Raw genomic sequence first — 20,542 nt, forward strand, 5'->3', positions numbered from 1 at the left:
GAGGCACACTGACTCCTTATTCCTCTGGAAGAAAACCCACATATGTGGAATGACAGGGAACAACAGTTTAATAAGTTGGTTTAGTTTGGAAGTTTTGATTATGACTTCTGGGAGCTTGTTAACATTGATGAGACCATGGAAAATTACCCTTAATTTGAAAAAAGAAAACCCAAAACAAAAAAACTCCAACCAACCAACAAGGCGTTTCTGGAAGATTCCTGAAAGATAAGCTACAATGAATAATGTACAAGTCTGATCCTATAGTTCTTTAATGATAGCGCATCTTTCTGAAACCTCAAAGAAATTGGGAGTTGTATGTGTTTAGACTATTGTTCAGACTCCCAAGGCAGTGATCAAAGAGAATATTTAAAAAGTTAATTTGGTGGCATTAGTTACTCATAGAACAATGATAATTATATAAGCATTGTGCCAACAGAACCAAAGGAGCCAAACTGGTGGTATATTATAGAGGTCTGGCTTTGGAATACTGCATCTGGATTTTTTTATTTTTTTTTTAATTTAAAGAGTAGTGCCTCCTGGAACAGAGGCTGCATTATTCCTTGCATAGCAAGTGACACTGCAAAAATCAATGCACGTTTCTTTGTGAGGCAAATTTCCATTAACATCCAAGATTTTCTTACTATATTGAACTGCTTACCTGGTATATGGGGACCTGTCATTCACAGTAAATTGAAAATGGCCCTTTCCTTAATATTAGAACATATAGTGAACAATCTAACCAAAGTCAGTAGATATTACTTTCTTTACCGTGAGAGCACATACCAAGTTTAATTCCAAATGCACTGCATCAGAAGTGGCTAACCAAGAGCTGTGTGACATACAGACAGTTGTTAGTACTCTACAGCCTTCCTAATTAGTTCAAGCTCTTTACATTTGAGTGAGCACACCTCTCTGAGATAGATAGGCTCAGCCTAGGAGCTGTATGGCATGAGTGTTTGGAAAGCCACGCTTTTAACTTCTTGTATCATAGCCATGGTAACTTCTACCAAGGTGAGACGTTGGAGCATACGTGTATAGGAGGTGACACATACCTAATTTGGGTATTGCTCCTAGCACTGAAATGAAGAAAATGCTAAAGCACATATCTCCACCTTTACAGATTTTATATGTTAGCACTTCCGTGAGAGATGTGCTGGAGGGTAGAATTTTCTCCTTTAACATAAGCACTTTAGATGCCTAGCAATGTCATTACTTTGCTGGTTGGTATAATCTCCCTCACATGTCCCAGCCTAGGAAAGGTTAGGCAGACATGTTAAGTTTTCTGCATTAATACCTGCTTCATGTGCTTTTTTCAGGTTCTTTTTAATGTATCTCATTAACAAGGATGAAACTGAGCATACTGGCCAGGTGAGTAGAAAATAAATGGTTTTTTTCTTAAGATAATTTTTCAATGTTTTCATCTTCTCCAGCCTTGTAGCTGTGTACCACCAGGTGGAACTGATGTACCACCAAGGAGAAGATATGATGCCACCCTCCCTGAGAGTCTTCTGCAAGTGAAAGGAAGGGTTAGAAAAAAGGGAGAAGGTGGGCTGCAGCAGTGTGCTACCCTACCCAGCACGGAATGCTATCAGAAGTCAGTTACTAGTCATCTTATCTCTGAAATTAAACCCTGAAATAGACGAGCTGTAGTTTATTCCCAGAAGATTAAACAGTTAAGCTACTATATTTATAGTCCAAACCCATATATATATATATATATATATATACCCATATCATATATATATATGTTTAGTGTGGTTAGGCCCTAAATGTAAATAGATTAGAAAATAAATAGGATTTATTAATATCTCAAATAAGCAGCTGTTATGCAAACACTACAAAAGTACCTTACACTTCCGTGTTTTCCATGCAAACTAAAACACATTATATATACACAGGTTTGCTCTGATCAGCTAGACTGATCAATTTACACTTACACTTTTTTTTTATAATACGGCTTAAATTCCGGTAGTACTGAATCAAGAAAAGTGCAGAACAATACTTTTACAGATGTTCTTGTTGAGTTTCAAGGTCTTCACAGTTCTACTCCATGGTAATAGGCCCAGTGCCTGGCTATTGTTAAAAGTTTATATAGAGAACTAACTGCAAGGTGTCTGTTAAAATAAATACTCTTTCTCATTTTCAGGAATCATTTGTGTGGAAGATGTACCAAGAAAGATGCTGGGATTTTTTCCCTGCAGGGGACTGCTTCCGGAAACAGTATGAGGATCAACTTGGCTGATATCACAAAAGAAATTAGTTATTCATGAACTGTTAAAATCCAGTATACAAAAAACCTTTTTTTTTCCACGATGTAATTTCACAGCTTATATTTGCTCTATATGACTTTAAACTCCAAGACATACATAATATTTGACACTATTTCATAGGCTTTTTGTACCTACCACATATGAAAGAGGTCTTTTGTTGGAATTTTTATTAGAAAAAACTACGACACATTAATTTAAGCCTTCCAGTTCAAATATGGTCTGAGATTATAACTTCTTAACTACATCATTAACCTAGTGTTTGGCAGTACAGTTGAAAGGGCTAAAAGGTGTCTTAATTGCACAGCATTTGACATTTAAGAACTTGAACATCAGAGGCCAAGCCTCAGAAAAAATACTTTTAACTGCTGTCCGATTCCCCACCCCCAGTATTTGCTAGCGAATGTATTACAATACAGCTTGAAAAGCTTTAAGCAGTTAAAAAGAAAACATTTTCGAACACTTTGTCAACCTTGAAACATTAAGTGCCTTAAAACCTCTGTAGACATAGCTATGCAAACTTTTTATTTATGTTAGTGTTCTAGATGAACAGATCCATTAACTGTATTGCTTTTCTGTCTTTCTGTATGAAATGGCACTTGAAATTGGTTTATATACTACCTTCAGTAACAGCTCATTAGACACTGCTGTTCAAAGACGTACACTGTATCAAAATGAATACAATTTACATCTTAGGCCAAAATATAACAATGCTCTATGGTCACCTGCAATTAGAAACTGCTAGGACTATGCTTTTTTTTTTTTTCTTCTTGTAATAAAAAGTACCCCACTGCAATAAAGTGTTATAAACCAATATTACCTTTGCCGTCGTCTTTCTACAATATGGAGATGGAGCATGACAAAAGAGGGACTAAACCCACATGTATTCATTGGTCATCCACAGCTTTATTTTAAGGACTACACAGAGCAAGTACAAGCTGAAATAACTGTTGTCTTAGTGTGCTGTAGCCTGTATCTTTAGCAAAGAAAATCCTAATTTCATCACAAATTTTAGACCTTTTTAAGAATATTACTCTTAGACAATTTTCAATCACATCTAAATGAATTTTGGTTGCACAGAATTTTAGGTGCCAGCAAAGGAAACCAGGCATTTGGCATACTGAGCAAAGTGAAACAGCTAAAGGTTAAGATTCAACTTGCTCCTTATGTGAATAAGTGAATATAGCAAACATTAAGTAAATGTGAGCTTCAGGAAATCATGCTGTCCAGCCATTCTTCCAGCTCTTCCTCAGTAAGAGTTTTAGAAGTACTTTGAATTTGCTGTGATGGTGTACTCTTCTCTTCAGGCATATCTAGTTTTAAAGGGTCTAGAAAAGTGAAAAGAACAGATTTGAAAATCTGGAAACAATTCCATACCAGCTCTTTGTTGATCGTTTTGCTTTTTAACGCACAAATGACTGTTTAACCAAAATCTTTCTTTCTTAAAGAATAGCGAGTTGTATTCCAAAAATAGTAGCAACATTTGGAGGGGGGGAAAAGACAACAAAAGAGGCTGCTTAATAAACTCAACTAGGGCAGCATGGCTTCCTCCTGATTCAAGGAGGCCAGGGCCTGATCCAACAGTAAGTGAACTCCCTCCTGCAATCCTGTCTGCTGCAGAGTTTGCTTTAATGTAGGAGGAGCAGGAGGCCACAACAGCAAATCACCCTGCACAATTATTACAACATGTTAAGATTCCATGTTCTGATGGCACTGTTTTCTTAAGGGATTTACACTGTTCTTTGGAGTGAAAAGCATGACATACCATGAAATGAAAGAGCATTTCAGGATTGCCTTCAGTAACAAGGCTTACCGTATCACTTGTGGTAACGTCTTATAAAAATTAAGTCCAAGATGGTTGAACATATGATAGCAAGAAAATCATACACAAAAAAATCAGAGATGTTAAAAACTTTTACAGCACTGTGGACTGGGAAGGAGTAGCAAACAGTCTCCATCAAAACTAACAGCCAGCAGTATAACTTCCAGGAATGCAAACAAAATGAAAGGTTTGCCAATTTTTCTAAAATACGAAAAATTTTGAATGAAATGTTTTGTTTCCATACTAAATTTAATTTTTTAAAATCAATGCTAGTGAAGTTTGAAAATAACAAGTCACCAGAATGAGCTGACAGTTCTTCTGTACACTGTTAGCACACTGATCGAAGGGCTGATAATGCTACATGAAAAGTTTGTTTTACCTTCTTCTCACTAAAATTCTCTAGCAGTACATTAATATTTTTTTTGTTTAAAATTTTGCTGTATTGCAAGACAAATTCTGTTCCACAGAAGAATTTCTCTTAATTCCTAAAATGAACTAACAATGGTGAAACTGTAGTTCAGTGTGGAGTTAAAACTGAAAAGGAAAAAAATGGGTCATAACACAGCCCCAGATAAACAAAATGCAGTATGACAGAGATGATGACAGCAGTACCGTTGACTGGCTAAACGAGAACTCAAAAGGGTCACCAAAACAGAGTAAAAGGAAATTAAATAAGGGCATGCTGGGGAGAAAAGAAATCTTACCTTTTTCCTTACAATCCATTTTCAAGTCTTTCTCAGTCGATACGCTGTAGGATAATGCCCCTGACGCAGGTCTGTTTTCTGTACCAACGGGAGCATCTAGATTTAGGAGAAAATCTAGTTCCTCATCCAAATGGTCAGTCACTTGCTTTGACAGTGGATGGGCTCTCTGAAATGGTTCTGCCGCACTTGCCCTAGGACCATTTCTACTTCCAGACTCTGATGGAGCAACAGAACCACCAGTGGGACGGGAGACCAGCACTCTCTCACTCTGAGCCGGAGACTGTCGGAACAGCAGCTCTCTCCTCTTGCTGTCTTCAATAATTTTAGATCTCATCTGTGGGAGCTCTGCAGGTGTTGATGCCTAAGAGTACAAAACAGAACCTGAGTCTTTCTAACAATTAACTCAACTTTTGCTATTCCATCTAATTTGGACTGTAATTCAAGCTTCCTACATTTGATCACTTAAGACGGTACAGTGAATTTCAGTAGAATTTAATTCAGAAGTAAAAGTGTACTGAAGTTATCTTGATGATACCTTTAGAGAAGCAGCTACAAAATACAAACTCCTTTTATCCCTTATTCCAGAGTATGAGATTGTATGCTAGATCAGCAAGTTTCCATTGTTTCAATGTTTCCAACAATCCATTGTTTCACAAATAATTCCTGTAGAGTTATTTTTCTTTAATTCTTCTGTAATTAAATCCCATCAATACTCTGAATTTTGGCATGACTGAATTTGGCTAGAAACGTTATCCCATGTTAGGCCTCCCCTTCAAAATTCCAGTCCTAAAAACAAACCATACTAACAGGTTGCTGAAAATCATTTAGCAAAAGTCATAGTATATAGCTGTATATTTTGAAAAATTAAATCAAATTACAAAACATTATCAAATATTGGAGCAAGAAATGACAATTCATTATATAATCATGAAACACAGATTCTGCTTTTACCAGGAAGCCCCGGCATTAATAACACTGCAGTGTATCTGATGGCCGCATCACTGGTCAGAATGGAAAGACAAAGATTAAATGTCTTAACACACGCTTTATAACCCTGATAAAAATTAAAGATTGTGACTAGAACTCTTAAAAAGAAAATTGTATTTGAAAGTAACATTTATGTGCAGATTTCCTTAGACACCACATCTGCAGACGTATTTGAGCTCCCTTAAGAAAGAGCACGTTTCTGTCTGTCACAGAAGCACTTCACACATCTCCAAACAGAAGTAAAACTTTTTCTGAAGGGTCATTTTTTTTTCCTTGCTTGCGCAGATGGATTTTTTGGTAAGAATTTTGGGTTTATATTTATCTCATTCATTCTTTTGCCCTTACATGAATATTTTATTTTTCACAGTCTGAAGAAACATTTTTTCCTATTATTGTTGCTTTTTTTTTCCACCAGAGCATGACATTTTCTTCACCTGTTTGACTGACAGTTCTACTTGTTCTAACACAGATTAAGTTTGATTCATGGAATAAGCACGCATGTTGATAATAGCTATGTAGAAGAGCAAATCACAATTAAAATAATTCACAGAAAATAATGTGAAAGCACTTTCAAAAATTTGGTGCAAGCTTTTAACAGCTGCTAACCAGAGAAGCAAGTACAAAATGAGTGCAAGCATTCCATGTCAAACATTCCGATACCTGCTTCAAATCTACTGTGCTGCACATCAAAGCATTTTGTTTTAAGTCAATAAAGCATAAGAAGTCTGATAGAGGGGTATCCTGCATTACACGCCATTTGACATGCCAGGCTCAAGAAATGTATTTACTTATAAAATACATTTTACTTACGTTTGAAGACCACGTTTACAGCAATCATTCTGGCATAATTGTTTCACTTACGATATATGCATTTTCTTGTGAAAACTCTCAGCATTACCTGCACCAGTTCAGCAGCTACATTCAACCTCAGATGTAGAGGCAATTCCTGAAGGGCCTGGGCCAGAGACTGGCAGTCAACAGAAAACACAGATAGCTGAAATATAATTCAACACACAGTACACTTGTATTAAAAAAAAAATAAATGTAAACTATTAATGACTTTAGTCTATTACAGTCCCCTGTTCCACACATTCAAGGAACATAAAGAACAATCTAACACAATACAGGAATTCATAGTTTTACTTTACAAACCTACAAAGCAGTTTAGTAAAAGGACTATAACAAAACTAGCCAAACTATTTTCTCTTGAAAACTTGAATGCAGCTGAAAAAGAAAGGCTGACTTGATAAGTCAGTAAAGCAAAGTGACAGTCCCATATTTGGCCTTCAATGGATGGATTTCCTTGTTCTTTTCTTCCAAAGTTCCTTAAAAACCTAGCCTGCTGCTTTGATTAGTCTAACTGGGGGGAGGGGGGAGGAAAAAGCCTCCAGCACCAGGGACAAATTAATAAAAATATACAGAATAAAGAATGTTATTATTGTCTTAAGCAATTTGTTGCTGAAAGCACAACTGCCAAGGCATTCTGTGCCAGGCAATAATCCACACAAGCTCATTGAAATGGTAATTCTGTTACCTGCTCATGGCATATGCTTTCTCTATCCCATTCTTTCTCATCAGCAAGTCGGAACTGTGAAAAGGAATCTCCTACAGAAAAGAAAGAAAAAAAAATACATTTTTAGAAAAATAACAAGCTCTCTCCAAAGTTCCCAACCCTACAGAGTAAATTCAATCAATAAACATCACATCTTCAACAAATTTGCATTTTATTTTAATCCTGCTTGCATTCACAACATCAAATTTTTAAAGACAAAGTTCTATAGAAAGATTTTTTTAATCTCAAGACACAACAAAATCAAAACCGAATAAGGAGGTGCTAGGTGCCATATCAACAAGCAAGATTTTCGTTGAAAAGTCTGATTTGGACAACATACTAGGAATATGTACAGTATTCACTGAGTGCATTTTTTTAATGAACAGCTTTGAAAGTGCTGTTGAGAGACCTTCTTTTATCAACACACAAGTCTCTCTTAAAATGGATTATAAATGTCTTAAAAATCAGGCCAGGTAAAGATGACTTCTTGTCTGGTAGCTAAATTCTCCAAACTCTCTCTTTTGAACTAGTCCCTACTTTAGTATGCCATCAAAAAAAGGCACTGAACCCCAGACTTTAATTCATATGCATAAGGGCCTGAATTAAAAAAAAAAAAAAAAAAAAAAAAAACTTAAATAGGGCTAATTAAGCTATATACGTAACCTTAGATATAGGATCTTCTAACCCTCTACCACACTCCTCCAAGACAGTAGGAGCTTCCTCTTATTACAGGGGGCTTGGGTTATTATTTTGGTTTAGATGTAGTATTTCTATTGCAGTGCCATGCTGCATTCTGAAAAGACAGTCCTATAAATTTATTCACTGCAAAAAAACCACAAGAATTCCAGGAACTCAGAAAAATCTATAAGGTCTGTGACAGAGGAGACGTGAAAGATTAGGGCTGCAAGACGATGGCCAAAGGTCTATAGTAACGGAAAGCAAAGATGCTGCTAATGCAGAGCGTGGGACCTTCTTAGACCATGCAGTGTGACAACAAATAGCTGTTTCAGGAGCTCTATTGGAAAAAACCCAAACCTGTTGAATTATTGAGTGAAGGAGATGAAATTTGATCCTGAGAATTGCAGATAACCTTTAAGTCACTAGTATTTAGTCCAGCACTTAGTTGAGAAGCAACGGCTCATTCTTTCCCAACCTCTAATAGCAAATGAATGTGCTACAGGAAGTTTTCAATGGCATTACCAACAACTGAGCATCTAATTTGCATTTGGCTCTCAATATCCTAACTGCCATTCATACCTCTGACAATTCCCAAACCAAGACCTTAATCCTGTATACAAAATCCAAACATATAATGTGCTGACCCCAAAACTGGCTTCTTTTCCGCTATCTGCCTGTCCCAAACCATAGGGGAGTTCAGCCTTTCAGCAATTTTACTCAATAGTGCAACCATCAGCCAGCTTCTGTTTTGCAAACAGAATGAATAGACAACAAAATGGCATAGTAATTGGCATATTTCTTTGCCAAACAATAAAAAAAAAAAGGGAAACCTAACCATCTCCCAGATGGAATGTAAAATTTATTGCCTGTGGCTTTTTTTTTCCCTCCTAAAAAAAAAAAAAAAAGTATCTAAATTGTATTTCTAATTCGTTACATTTCAAGTATGCTCACGACGTGTGTACTCATTAGTGTATACTCATAGACTAATCACACTGTGTACCTGGCATGTCCTTCATCATCATCTTGAAAACCATGCCAGCAAGAAAGTCACCTTCTCAGCTGAGTATTTACATAGATATTTACGACCATTGCCATGTCCAGCTTGATTCTGCATCTCCCTGTTTTCATTAGGTTTATCCAACATCATTCAGCATTACCGGGCTGACACACAACCCTGCCTGATCAGCTCGGCTCCGGTTTACATTCAATACCTCCAGATATTACTGTTTTAAAAACCAATGTGACACCGGTACAGGCGCAAATAATTAAAATTAAGCATTGAAATTAACATTTAGATATCTAAGACGAAAGTTAATTTTACACGTTTAGTTCATATAATTCACAAACACCAGGTTCCATGACAGCTACGTGTGCTCAGCAGTATGGAAAAATAAGATCCTGTCTTTATGTAACTACGTGCAGATACAAATACTTAACTTGAGCACTTACAGTTGACTCACTGCTGACAAAGGTGTCTTCCTCTCCATTGATTAAACTAAGTGATTAGTCGAATGCTTTCAGTATCTGGGAATGGCCAGATGTAAAGCAGCTAAACAAACCTACTTCATCAGAAAAATCCACTGGGATTAAGGAGTGGTTTATGATTCTCCACACTCACAAAGCTGGTAATAATAAATTCTCAGTTTGATATTGTATTGCTGAATTAAAGGGTATGACTTAAACTCTAGTTTAACTAGGCTCTTTAAATAAGTTAACAAAGCATGCCTTTCAAATGGAAAAGCAGTAACTACAATTCACAGTAGCACATTTAATGCAAATTAGGTTAATGAGAATGTTGGTCTAACCAATTATCTTTTCACAAATTCCTTTACCCTGAAAATAACTTCCTTTTATGCCATGAATACTAATCAAATGTCTTGCAATGACTCTGAGTTCCTTCCAACACAAAAAAAACCCCACCACTTTTCTTCATGTGAATAGTTTTTATGTTACTTACAAATATGACTTGGCCTTCCAATACAGAGTAGCTAAAAATAATGCATTCAAGTAAACCTCATACACTGTCTTTGGTAATGTTCATAATAAGCCTCTAGTATGTTTTATTGTATAAATTTTATTATGAAAGAATAGCAGATCTAAACCACTGTGCTTTCCTACCATTTTAATATATTTTAAAGCTAAATCAATTGATTTAAATAGAACGCATGTTTCATAGTCTCATTAGCCCAATTATCTCTTCATACAAATATTCACTGAATAACAGAATCAAACAAATCCTACTTGTAGTCTGTAATAAATATTTTCCAATCTGTGAAATTATGAGTCTAAAAATTGAAAAAATGGAAGAAAAACAGTTTTCAGTAGAGAAACTGACACATCAGTGGAATGATTTTGCTCATTTTAACGAATTCATTCAAAACAAAAGACACAAAACATTATTGAAGACAGAGAAAAATATTCTATAGTATTAGAGAGTTTCAGAGTGGAGGGAGGGGGCAAACTAAGTAACAGGATCCTTCTAAGACTGCCATGACTGTAAAGAAGCACTGCAAAGGCAAATATAAGACTCTAAACCCATTTTTTTAAAATCAGAATTTACCTTCTAAACAAGCACCAATGATTTTGAAAACCTTATTTGGGGTTTTCCAACCTGGGTTCATCTCCCATTTGTTTTGTTTTGGGAAGTCAAGCCTCTGTCTACAAGTCTGCTTAGTGAGCTAAATAACATGCGATAAATTTATGATGGCAGTATGCAGCTGAACCACACAAACCACAACAGAAAACTACAACTTAGCTACATTTGGGAAATTAACAATGAGTCTTAAAGTATCTGGAAAAGCAGCCTCTATCTACTACACTAGTCAAAGGTTTTCCTTAGTTACCAAATTGAGAATATTTTCTCCAAAGAAAACCCATCTCCAGATTAGATTTTAGGCATTTTACAAGTTTAACTTGTAAGAGATCCCTTTCTCTCTCTATTGATCCCCGGTTCATCACTATGAATGATATAACATTAAAACAAGCTACTGTCCTGTTCCACCAGTTTTCTTCATCGGTTGCAATAATGCAGGAGGGAACAGATGGTATCTTTAAGGTGAAAAAAGGAACCAGATCCTCCAATCTAACACTTTTCTGCATGGGAAAAACAATCTGAATTGCAGACTTTAGGCATAAATGATGCTTGAAATCTTTTCCAGCATCAACGGTTCATATAAGACTGATCAACTCTCTTGAGGAGTCAGGGGGAATATAAGCAACATATTATTTCCCTTTTAATAGTGCAAGACTTAATGTAGAAGGTCCCAGAGAAGCCAGAAATCTATAGGTCAAATAAAAGGTGGGCAACTACCAAGTCACAAATTTTGAGCTAACTTACACTTAGAAACACGAACAGAAAACTAAAGCTTACCAGTCTTTTGGGATAAACTAGGTGTGAGTGAATCTTTCTCAAACTGGAAGAAATAGCATGAGGAACAACTCTCATCCATCCCTGCCACAGTGTGCTCTAACCAGAAGATTTTGAAAATGGTATGGAAAGAGCAAGAACCACACGCTGAGTGCTTTGGAACATCACTGGAATTAAAAGGTGTCTCTTCTCGTTACACAGTTTTTCCACATACTGCTATATATATATATATTTATATAGATATATGAAATAGAGATATATTTTAGATATAGATAGATAGATATTTTATATTATATATATGATATAGAAATATAGCTAATTTTTAATATATTACATATATTAATTGCCTATTTATAATCAATGCTCATTTTATATAAAAATCTCTTTGGATAAAAACTACTGAAGATTTCTTTTTATAGGACAGCTAATAGTTTTCTTTTTTTCCCCCTACAAAAGGAGAATAACATATAGACAAATCCATAATAAATATTCTTCCAACACTATGAAACGTATATTCTGCAAAGGTGTTATATGAATAGTTTTATAGATACCATAGACAGTTAATCATCCAGATACAATAATTTTCCCACAATGAGGTAGCATATAATACTGAGAAACAGACTTCTGGAAGACACAGAGCTTCCAGATTCTTCATGGTAGTTTTAAAACCATCACTAATTTCTATTTCTGCTTTTTTAATTTCTCTGCTTTGGTAGAGTACACACTGTAACTATTATCTTTCACTATGACTAAGGCTGCAATGTGCTAGTAATGCAATTTGCCAGGAGCATAGATGGAGCAATAGCAATTTTCAGTATGTGAGAATATAATACAACAGGTGAAGACCCTGTAAGAACTTGACATCTATTAGTCTCCTTCAGATACCGTTAAGACCAGCAATATTGGAAGTCACTGCCAAGCCTACCTTTTATCCAGAACACGACAGGTATTTCCAAACAACATGCCTTCACTGCAAATACTTCAGCACAACCTACATTTTTCCCTGGTTCTGTGGCTCACCAGTAGGTTGCACAGCTGTGTATTACAGACTTCAGAAGGCTTATGCAACAGCTTAGTGTAAAAATTCTAACTACCAGCAGAACACATATCTCAAAGAAAATATTTTAAATATCATTCTTCTACTGTTACCAGTAGAAGTTCTTGAGCTCTGTGCAAACATATTGACATCAAGGATATTTGTAGCCAGCACTACAAACTATAACACATATTTATAACCAGATTAAAAAAGAACAACATTCTAAATTAATTCCCTGGCACAACTACACAGTACTACTCGTCACAATTTAAAAAATAATATGTGAATTTGATCAAACAGCAGGATCATCTGACCAAGGCTGAATGATGTCCTCAGAATTTAAAATGTGTCACATACAAAGGAATAAGAAGGAAGTATCTTCAGAAACAAGTGCTGCTTCTGGAACAAAGAGTGTCTGCTCAGGAAGAACAAAACTAATTTAATATACAGAGGAACTGCAGCCTATTGAAAGCAAGGTCAGATGCCAGTTTTTCAAATGAGGAGCAGGGTTAAGCCAACAAATGCCAAAGAACACAATGGTTAAAAAAAGTAATTCACTTTTACTATTTAAAATAGAGGTTAACAAAAGTCAAAACAGGAAAACAGAACAAATGAAATTATATTCAAAGAGTTAAGAAAAAAACCCAGTAGTACACATGCTTCTGCATGAACACCAGGTGACTAAGAAATAAAAAGAAATTGGAATGCCTTCAAGCCTTCAAAGCTTCAAAAAGCTAAATGACAACATGGGAATACTGGGAGCAGTGAAAGGAAGACTAAGGAGAACAGTGCAATAGCAGCTCCATGTGTTTGATGGACAAATTAGTAGAAACTACAAGAAATTTAATGGATATGTGGAGAAACATAATATTTGAGGGAAGAGCCAACACGGCATTCAAAAAGGAAAATTCTGCTGCTCAGTCTAAGACAATTTCCTCAAAGTAGTAAAAATCATGCACATAAGCAGGATCTAGTTCATATAATTTAGATGTGTTTCCAAAAGCTTTCACTGACGTCCCACTCCCTTTCCCACCCAAGACTTCAAAGCAGTAAAAAGAGGAGGCTTGTATGAATAAATAATTTCCTGCAAGTAGGAAGAAAAATATTAAACTGTCAATTTTCACATTATATAGAAACCGCCAGTACAGTTCTCTGGGGTCATACCTGTTTAACCTCTTAACTCAAAAAAGAAGAGAAAAAAAGGGGAGAAAAATTAAGTAGCAAAGTCTGCTGATGATACTACCCTTCTCACGGTAGTGCGGGTCAGGGTAGGGTGTGGAGAATGACGTCAATACTTCACAAGATTGAGAAAGTAGATTTTTAAATGGGAGATTAAACACAATACCAGTAATGCAAAATGCTGCAATTTAACTTCACACACAAAGTTCACAGCTGACCAACATCATTTGGAATAACAATCTCAGTGCTCTGCAGTGCTCAAAGAAACAAACCCTCTGAATTATTAAAAATGCAAAAGTGAAAAACAGAATATCATTACACACCTATCATGTGTCACATATCTTGAATACTGTGCAGTGTCTTGGTTTTCCCAATAAATATAATAGCATTAGAAAAGGCATGGAACCATTCCTGTATGAGAAACAATTTAGTAACTTAAGCCAAGGATGGGAACCAAGAGAACATAAGAAGAGATCTAAAAACCATGAAAGGCAAAAATAGGGCAGACAGGGACTCACCACTCACTGTCTCTTCTCACAGAAGACCTACAGGCATCAAATGAAGCCAGCAGGGAACGCACTCAAAACAAACAAAAAGTGGCAAATCTTTGTAAGTTGAAGCTAGGTCAGGGACTCCATGCCATCAGATAACGCAGATGTCACAGGTTCCCACAGATACAAGGAGGGATAGAAGGTAACTATTTTTAAATAAAAAGATTTCACATCTGCCTTAGGAAGTCCCTGGGACATAAATTGTTGCAGGTTAAGAAAGTAGTCTCCAGATGGACCTTGGGTCTAATTCATAGATTCTTATTATCATTCAGGTTGGAAAAGACCTTTAAGATCATCAAGTCCAACTGTTAACCCAGGACTGCCAAGTCCACCTCTAAATTATATCCCCAAGCAGTGCATCGACATGTATAATTCAACAGAATCAACCTTAAATTAAGGCAAATGCTTGGGGTTTTTTTACCTGTAGAGCTCTGCCTTTCCCTTAATTAATTATCTTTCTGCAGGAAAAAGAGAAAGGAAAAGTAGCTGATCCACAAATCTATTTTTAATCTGTAGTTAAGAGTTCTTTCAAGGCAACATACATTTTACATCTACAGGGTGTATAAAGAGGCAGCAGACAACACTACCATACGGGAACTTGTATAAACAGCATCAAGCAGACTCCCTCCGCTTTCTAATTAATTTTTTCACATTTTATTAAATGTCTCACTATTTTTCCATATGTAGTTTTTATTAAATGTTTAATTATTATGTCTTAAAATGCAGCAAAAATGCAAAACATTTAAAAAATGTATTGAACAAAGAAGTATACTTAACATTTCACCCAAATACAGTAGCCTGACATGGTTATTTGTATCTATCCCACATTTCCATTATTCACTTTTTTACTGAATAAACAACAGAATGATATTTAAGTGTGAAGTTACCGAATTCCCCATAGGTTAAGCTCAAACCTTTCATTAAGTTTAAGCTAGTCACCTTAAATATTTACATTTTTCCTGATGCTTTATGACATTTTCCAGTGTCATTTTTTTCAGGTCACTAATTTATAACATACTTAGTGATTTTTAAATGTCACTGCAACCACCTTGCTAGATTAGACAAAGTATAAAAATCCATAGAGCATACTGGGGTTTGAGCCATAAAGAGAAGGCTGGGGGTGGAAAAAAGGCAAAAATCAACATAATTCAATCCATAAATACTCAAAACCAATTTTTTTTTTTTTTTTTTTGGTAGCACCAGTATGACATAGCAGGACATGAAATTTGTGATTCTTCCTAAGGACAGCAGAAGATTACTCTCCTTTGGGTGAAAGGGGGAGGACTCATGTATTTTCAGAAGCCTGGACGCAACAGAGGAAAAAGTAGCTTAACAGTAGGCTTTGGTCCCTGCAGACCAACAGGCTAAGGAACCCAGTGACCTGGCCCCCCGTGAACTCCGTTCTCTCCAAAACTATGTAAGCAGTTAATATCAGGATAGCACGTGTCCACAGCAGAAAACACAGCTGAAATTCAGCACTGGAAGAAATTAAGAAATGGCAAGGTTCCCACCCGCAAAGGAAGATTGGAAGATTTGCATAACGCCAAACTGCAGGACTCAAAAGAGTGATCTGTTTGCATGTGCTGGCACAAGGCACTCCTGTCAGATTGTAGCTTGTAAGTGAGGAAGGAAGAGACAGAATGAAAAGAAGAGAATCCAAAACAAGAGGAATGAGGTTCAAGCAGAATGGAAGCCAGTCATCCAAAAAGATCCCCGATTTGCCTTGCCTATTGACAGGATCCACTGGGCAACAGCCACAGTGAATGGGCATCAGAGGATGAGGGAGAGGGGAGAAGGACGCATCCCTGTGGATTGCATTAAGCAAAAAAACTGCCTTGAGACCTCGGGGCAGATGGTACCTCTAAGTTTACACAACTACTTTGAAGAAGAAATGAAAGCTTTGATGGACAGTTTAGTTTTAAACAGAAAAGAGACAAATATCTCTGAGGTTAAAGCTGAAACGGCACCCTTCATTCATACCTTAGACAGTACAGCTTGTGAGTAATTCAACATCCGACACTTCTGAGCTCTGATTTTGTGAGAAGTTTAAAAAATAACGGATGACAGAACTTCTGCACTTTATTCAGGATTTTTTCTTTTTTTCCAAATTACACAAAGACCAACTTCTACGATGTTTCCAAATCCAAATATAATGAACATCCTACTGTAAGAAACTAAATGAGATTTCAAACTTTGCCAAATGCTAGCTAGATTACTCGTTAGAAAGCTCAGATTCAGAGCTCAGTTGCTGGTCTAAACTTGGCAGAGTGCTCTACCAGTAAAGTACTGCTTTTTTGTAGATGGCTCTTTCTCAGTTCTGTTAGGAACCTGAATGTTCTTCCCAATTAAAGTTTAAGTAAAACATACGTATTTCAAAAATGCAATAAAACTTCTACTGTCATTTAGATACTTCATGTCATGCTAGCGGCAAGAAAGAACATCAGAAATGGTATGTTAGTAGATTTAGGTAAGTCACAGAACAGCACGGACTGGCCTGTGCTCTTTTCCTTGTCCTATTTAAGCAAAGTTGCTCCTAATTATTCTTCATCGGGATTATTTTTTATTCTACCTCCTGTGTAAACAGTGCATGCAATACAGCCATATATTTGCATATCTAAGGAATTGTGTGACATTCTCGCCTCTGAGATCAGGTTTATTCTTGCACCATTCCAAGAAAACTTTTTATCTAACTGGCATGCTTAACCAAGCAGTTGCACTACATGAATTTTTACTAGGATAACCACTGTTTGCTGTAAGCCAGCCAACCAGGGAGTCACAATATTTGGTCTGAAAACTTCAAAATTCATAAAATATCTTACTTGTGCTTGAACAGCAAGAGTATACAAAATAAGCCTCCTTCATTCCAATTGCACCTCCACCCAAAAGATCTCCACTTAAAAAATACCCATAAAGACAGTAATATTAGAGCAAACAAATGAACAAACTTAAGAAATAGTTTAAGCAGCTTGCTATTTTTAATCCAATAACAGCCACTAACTTAACACAATTAGAGAAGCTCTACTATCTGTAGTTCTTACATGCCACACAAACACTAGAAAACTTCCCTTTTTCACTCCCCCTTCCTCCCAATTTTTATAGGAGACAAGTAATGAAAGTTTACAATAGTTTTGACAGTTGACTATTCAAGCTTCCATTTTAAGCATTTAAAGCCAGTCTTAATTTTTTATGATGACACACACATTATTTGACAGCCCTTGCATTATTAGAATTTCATAACCCCAAAAAACTATTCTAAATTTTTCTTATTGCAAGTTTCATTCCTTACTCTATATTTGATAGAACACTTATAGCAAAGAATACAATTATATAATCAGTAAATATTATTTATGCTACTGTGCTGGATAATTTTAGTATCATCACATCCAAATTAGTACCATTCTTCCCTAAAGCAGAATTCACTATTCATGCAAATGGTGCTGTGTTAATGGGACTATCTTTCAAAAGTATTCACAAACAACACTTAATGGTGCAGACCTAAAAATACTCAAGTGGTTTGATATAGTAAGCATGAGGCTTGGTTTTCTTGCATTTAAGAAGGTTTCTGGAAGATACAACAAGTCATAGTATGGACACAAGCTTGCAGAATTTTTTTTGTTTAATTGAATGAAACAGGAAAAGAGAAGTAGCTTCAGAAAGCAAGACAGGAGGATTTTCTTCTGATATGTTAATGACAAGGATTACAACTAGCAAAGAGTAAATCTAATAAAACTCCAGTTCTATAAGCATGCAAAAGCTTGATAAGCATATCTTTGCATATGCAAGTTACTCATAACTCCCCAAAGGCAGTAGTGTAATGGCTTATCAGAGAGTTCTGAACATCAACTTAAAATTAGCAGTTGATTGGTAAGTATTCGCTTTAGATCAAAAACACAAGAAAGCAGCATACTGGATTTGTCTTACCAGAGGTTCGGAAAGCCACTACATTCTTGGTCCAATTTACATTTGTAAGAAATATAATCCATGAGCTAGAAGCTCATCTTTATTTTTCAGGAAATTAAAATATTATGATCTGCAGTGGAGTTTTCCCATTGCTACAGATGAACCGGCCAATGCAAAGTTTCAAAACTTGTATTAACAGAAATCAAGAGTTCTTCTGTGAAGTCAAAAGAAGAAAAATAATTACTTACTATCTACAATTCTTTGGATCATATTAAAAAGCAAGTTGTAACCACATGCAAGCTTCTCCTCATCTTTTGTATCAGGTAACTTGAGGGCTTTTCTAGTACATTTATCATAAATTAGTAAAGCTTGGGTTAGCTTAAGTGAAAACACCAGTATCCCCTGTGCTGACCCCTGTGCTTGCTCCTTTGTGCTGAACACACTTCAGCATTCCACGTTCTATAGCTTACAATACCTTTAGCAACACATCCTGCAGCCTTCTTACGCAAGTTCTCCTTGTATGCTAAGAACTACGGCTCTCCCACAAACTAAAAAATGTGAAGAGATGACACAGAATGCAGAGTTATAGTTTTCTGGATGACAAACACCATCTGGGCTACGTATTTACTGTTGATACACAGGGTTTTGCAGGTCTGAACAAAGCAAAGTATTGATTTTTATTTAATTATCTTCTGTATTCCAACAGCACAAAACTGAAATGTGCACTCTAGTGCTCAGTTTTAAATATTTATTTGGAGAACTTATTCTCCATCACAGTATTGGCACACCACTAAATAGCACCATAGCAATATCAAAATTCTGGTCTTAAGATATTTGTCACCAAAACTGGGAATAAGAAAACTCCTTAACACCAATGTAGCATTAAAAAGCAGGCGTTCCCTTATTGCAGTGCTGGATGCACAGTGTCACTCGTGCATGCCATATGTTTTCTTCAAACAAAATTATATAGTCCACACTTACGAGTACACATTAAATTTCCCAGGAAAAAAACATACATATTCATTCAAGAGACAGTATTATGTTAATCAAGCACTATGCACGCTCCTTACAGGTACCTCTGAGTCTTCTAAGGGGTCTCAAACGATAGCCGACCAGTCACTGAACCAAGTTTGTTTCATTACTTAGGTCTATACAACAGTCTCCTCAGCGATCTTAAGGTTTAAATGACTCCTATATAAGCAGGGTGGGTTAGCAATCTCTCGATAGTGACTACACTGAAACAAACAATATAGCTGCAGAGCTAAAACAGAATATATAAGAAAAACAGCTGCAATGCTAAAACAGACTAAACTACACGGTAACATATTGAAGACGGTGACATATCTGGTAATAAGTATAAGGCTAAAATAAAAAATCATCTGTATCATAGCTATTAACCAGACAGTTACTTTCTGTTGTCTACTTGTACATTTTTCTATGATCTAGTTCTATACAGTCCAAAACAAAAAAAAATGTAGCTCGCACAACTTTGCCCTGCAAGGACATTACTTCATGATGCATTTTAATGTTGTGCTAAAGCTTTGCCCGCCTATTCATTCATCATCACCCTGCTTTTCTAGCCCTGTTTATTAGGTTTCCTTTAGCTTTTCACCTTGTTTAAATAAATTCTTCCACATTTATGACCAGGATTATGGTACTTTAAGTCTCTCTAGCCTACCTGGATTGTAGTAAGGTAGGTGCTGATCAATGAATTCTTTACTTTAGCAGGACATGACCTGTGAATCATGTAGAAAGTACTAAGTACTCTCCCTGCTCTGCCTTTTCAAATTGCATTGCTTTGTGGTAAACATTTCACTGTGCAGAGAAATAAGCAAGGCAACTATCAAACATTATTCTCATTGCTTGCTTTCATTCTGAATGTGGCGAGAAAACAACAGTATTTCAAACCTAAAAGTTACGACTTTTTTCCTTTCTACACAGAAATCTCAAAATGTTTCTCTTTATCTTAGAAAAAGATTAGTACTGAACATGTATTTTTACTATCAAGTAGAAATATTGTTATTTTATTTTATAATCTTAAGGAAATGCTTTCAGTCAGCCTTGCCTTATTGGGCATGTTAATTTTGATTCTTGTTTAGCATGTCAGCAGAGAAGTCCCTGTGTAATATATAACAAGTCAGTACAGAACTTGAATACGGTTTAGCATTTAAGATATGAAGGCACAGTACTCCGTGAAAAACTTCAATTTTTCAGAACATGAATTCCTCATTGGAAAAAGTAATTTGGGCAGAATTTTCCTGAGCAGCTTAAATTGTCTGATTCTTAATCTAATCAAAAATTATTTTAAAAAGCAGTATCAGGGACACAGATTTGCAGCAAGTGTTTGGATTATCATGACTTTCTTCTACAAAATAATCAGCTGACTCACTTTCCTTCAGCAATCACATCAGGAAAGGTTTCACAACACATCTTTCCCACCGAATCAACACAAACCTACAATAACACAGAATCAAAGCTCATTCAGTAATCCGAAAACAA

General features: G+C 36.0%; 2 protein-coding genes across 10 annotated transcripts in view; one reads left to right on the plus strand and one right to left on the minus strand.

Annotated features, from left to right (window-relative positions):
- The window catches only part of RYR3 (ryanodine receptor 3), a 248,358-nt gene extending 245,277 nt beyond the window's left edge, over positions 1-3,081 (plus strand). For all 9 annotated transcript variants that reach the window (XM_080395875.1, XM_080395881.1, XM_080395877.1 and 6 more), the window contains 2 exons: positions 1,317-1,368; positions 2,147-3,081. In XM_080395875.1, the coding sequence (XP_080252001.1) occupies positions 1,317-1,368; positions 2,147-2,242 (148 nt within the window). In that variant the 3' untranslated portion in view covers positions 2,243-3,081. The remainder of the gene's footprint in view (positions 1-1,316; positions 1,369-2,146) is intronic.
- Positions 3,082-3,153: 72 nt separating this feature from the next.
- The window catches only part of AVEN (apoptosis and caspase activation inhibitor), a 94,291-nt gene continuing 76,902 nt past the window's right edge, over positions 3,154-20,542 (minus strand). The window contains exons 3-6 of the mRNA XM_080395896.1: positions 7,315-7,385; positions 6,679-6,774; positions 4,794-5,154; positions 3,154-3,595 (exon numbers count right to left, since the gene is read on the minus strand). Coding sequence (XP_080252022.1) covers positions 3,477-3,595; positions 4,794-5,154; positions 6,679-6,774; positions 7,315-7,385 — 647 coding nt within the window. The 3' untranslated portion in view covers positions 3,154-3,476. The remainder of the gene's footprint in view (positions 3,596-4,793; positions 5,155-6,678; positions 6,775-7,314; positions 7,386-20,542) is intronic.

The sequence above is a fragment of the Falco punctatus genome (assembly GCF_963210335.1).
Source record: "Falco punctatus genome assembly, chromosome: 7".
In the NCBI taxonomy this organism is placed as follows: domain Eukaryota; kingdom Metazoa; phylum Chordata; class Aves; order Falconiformes; family Falconidae; genus Falco; species Falco punctatus.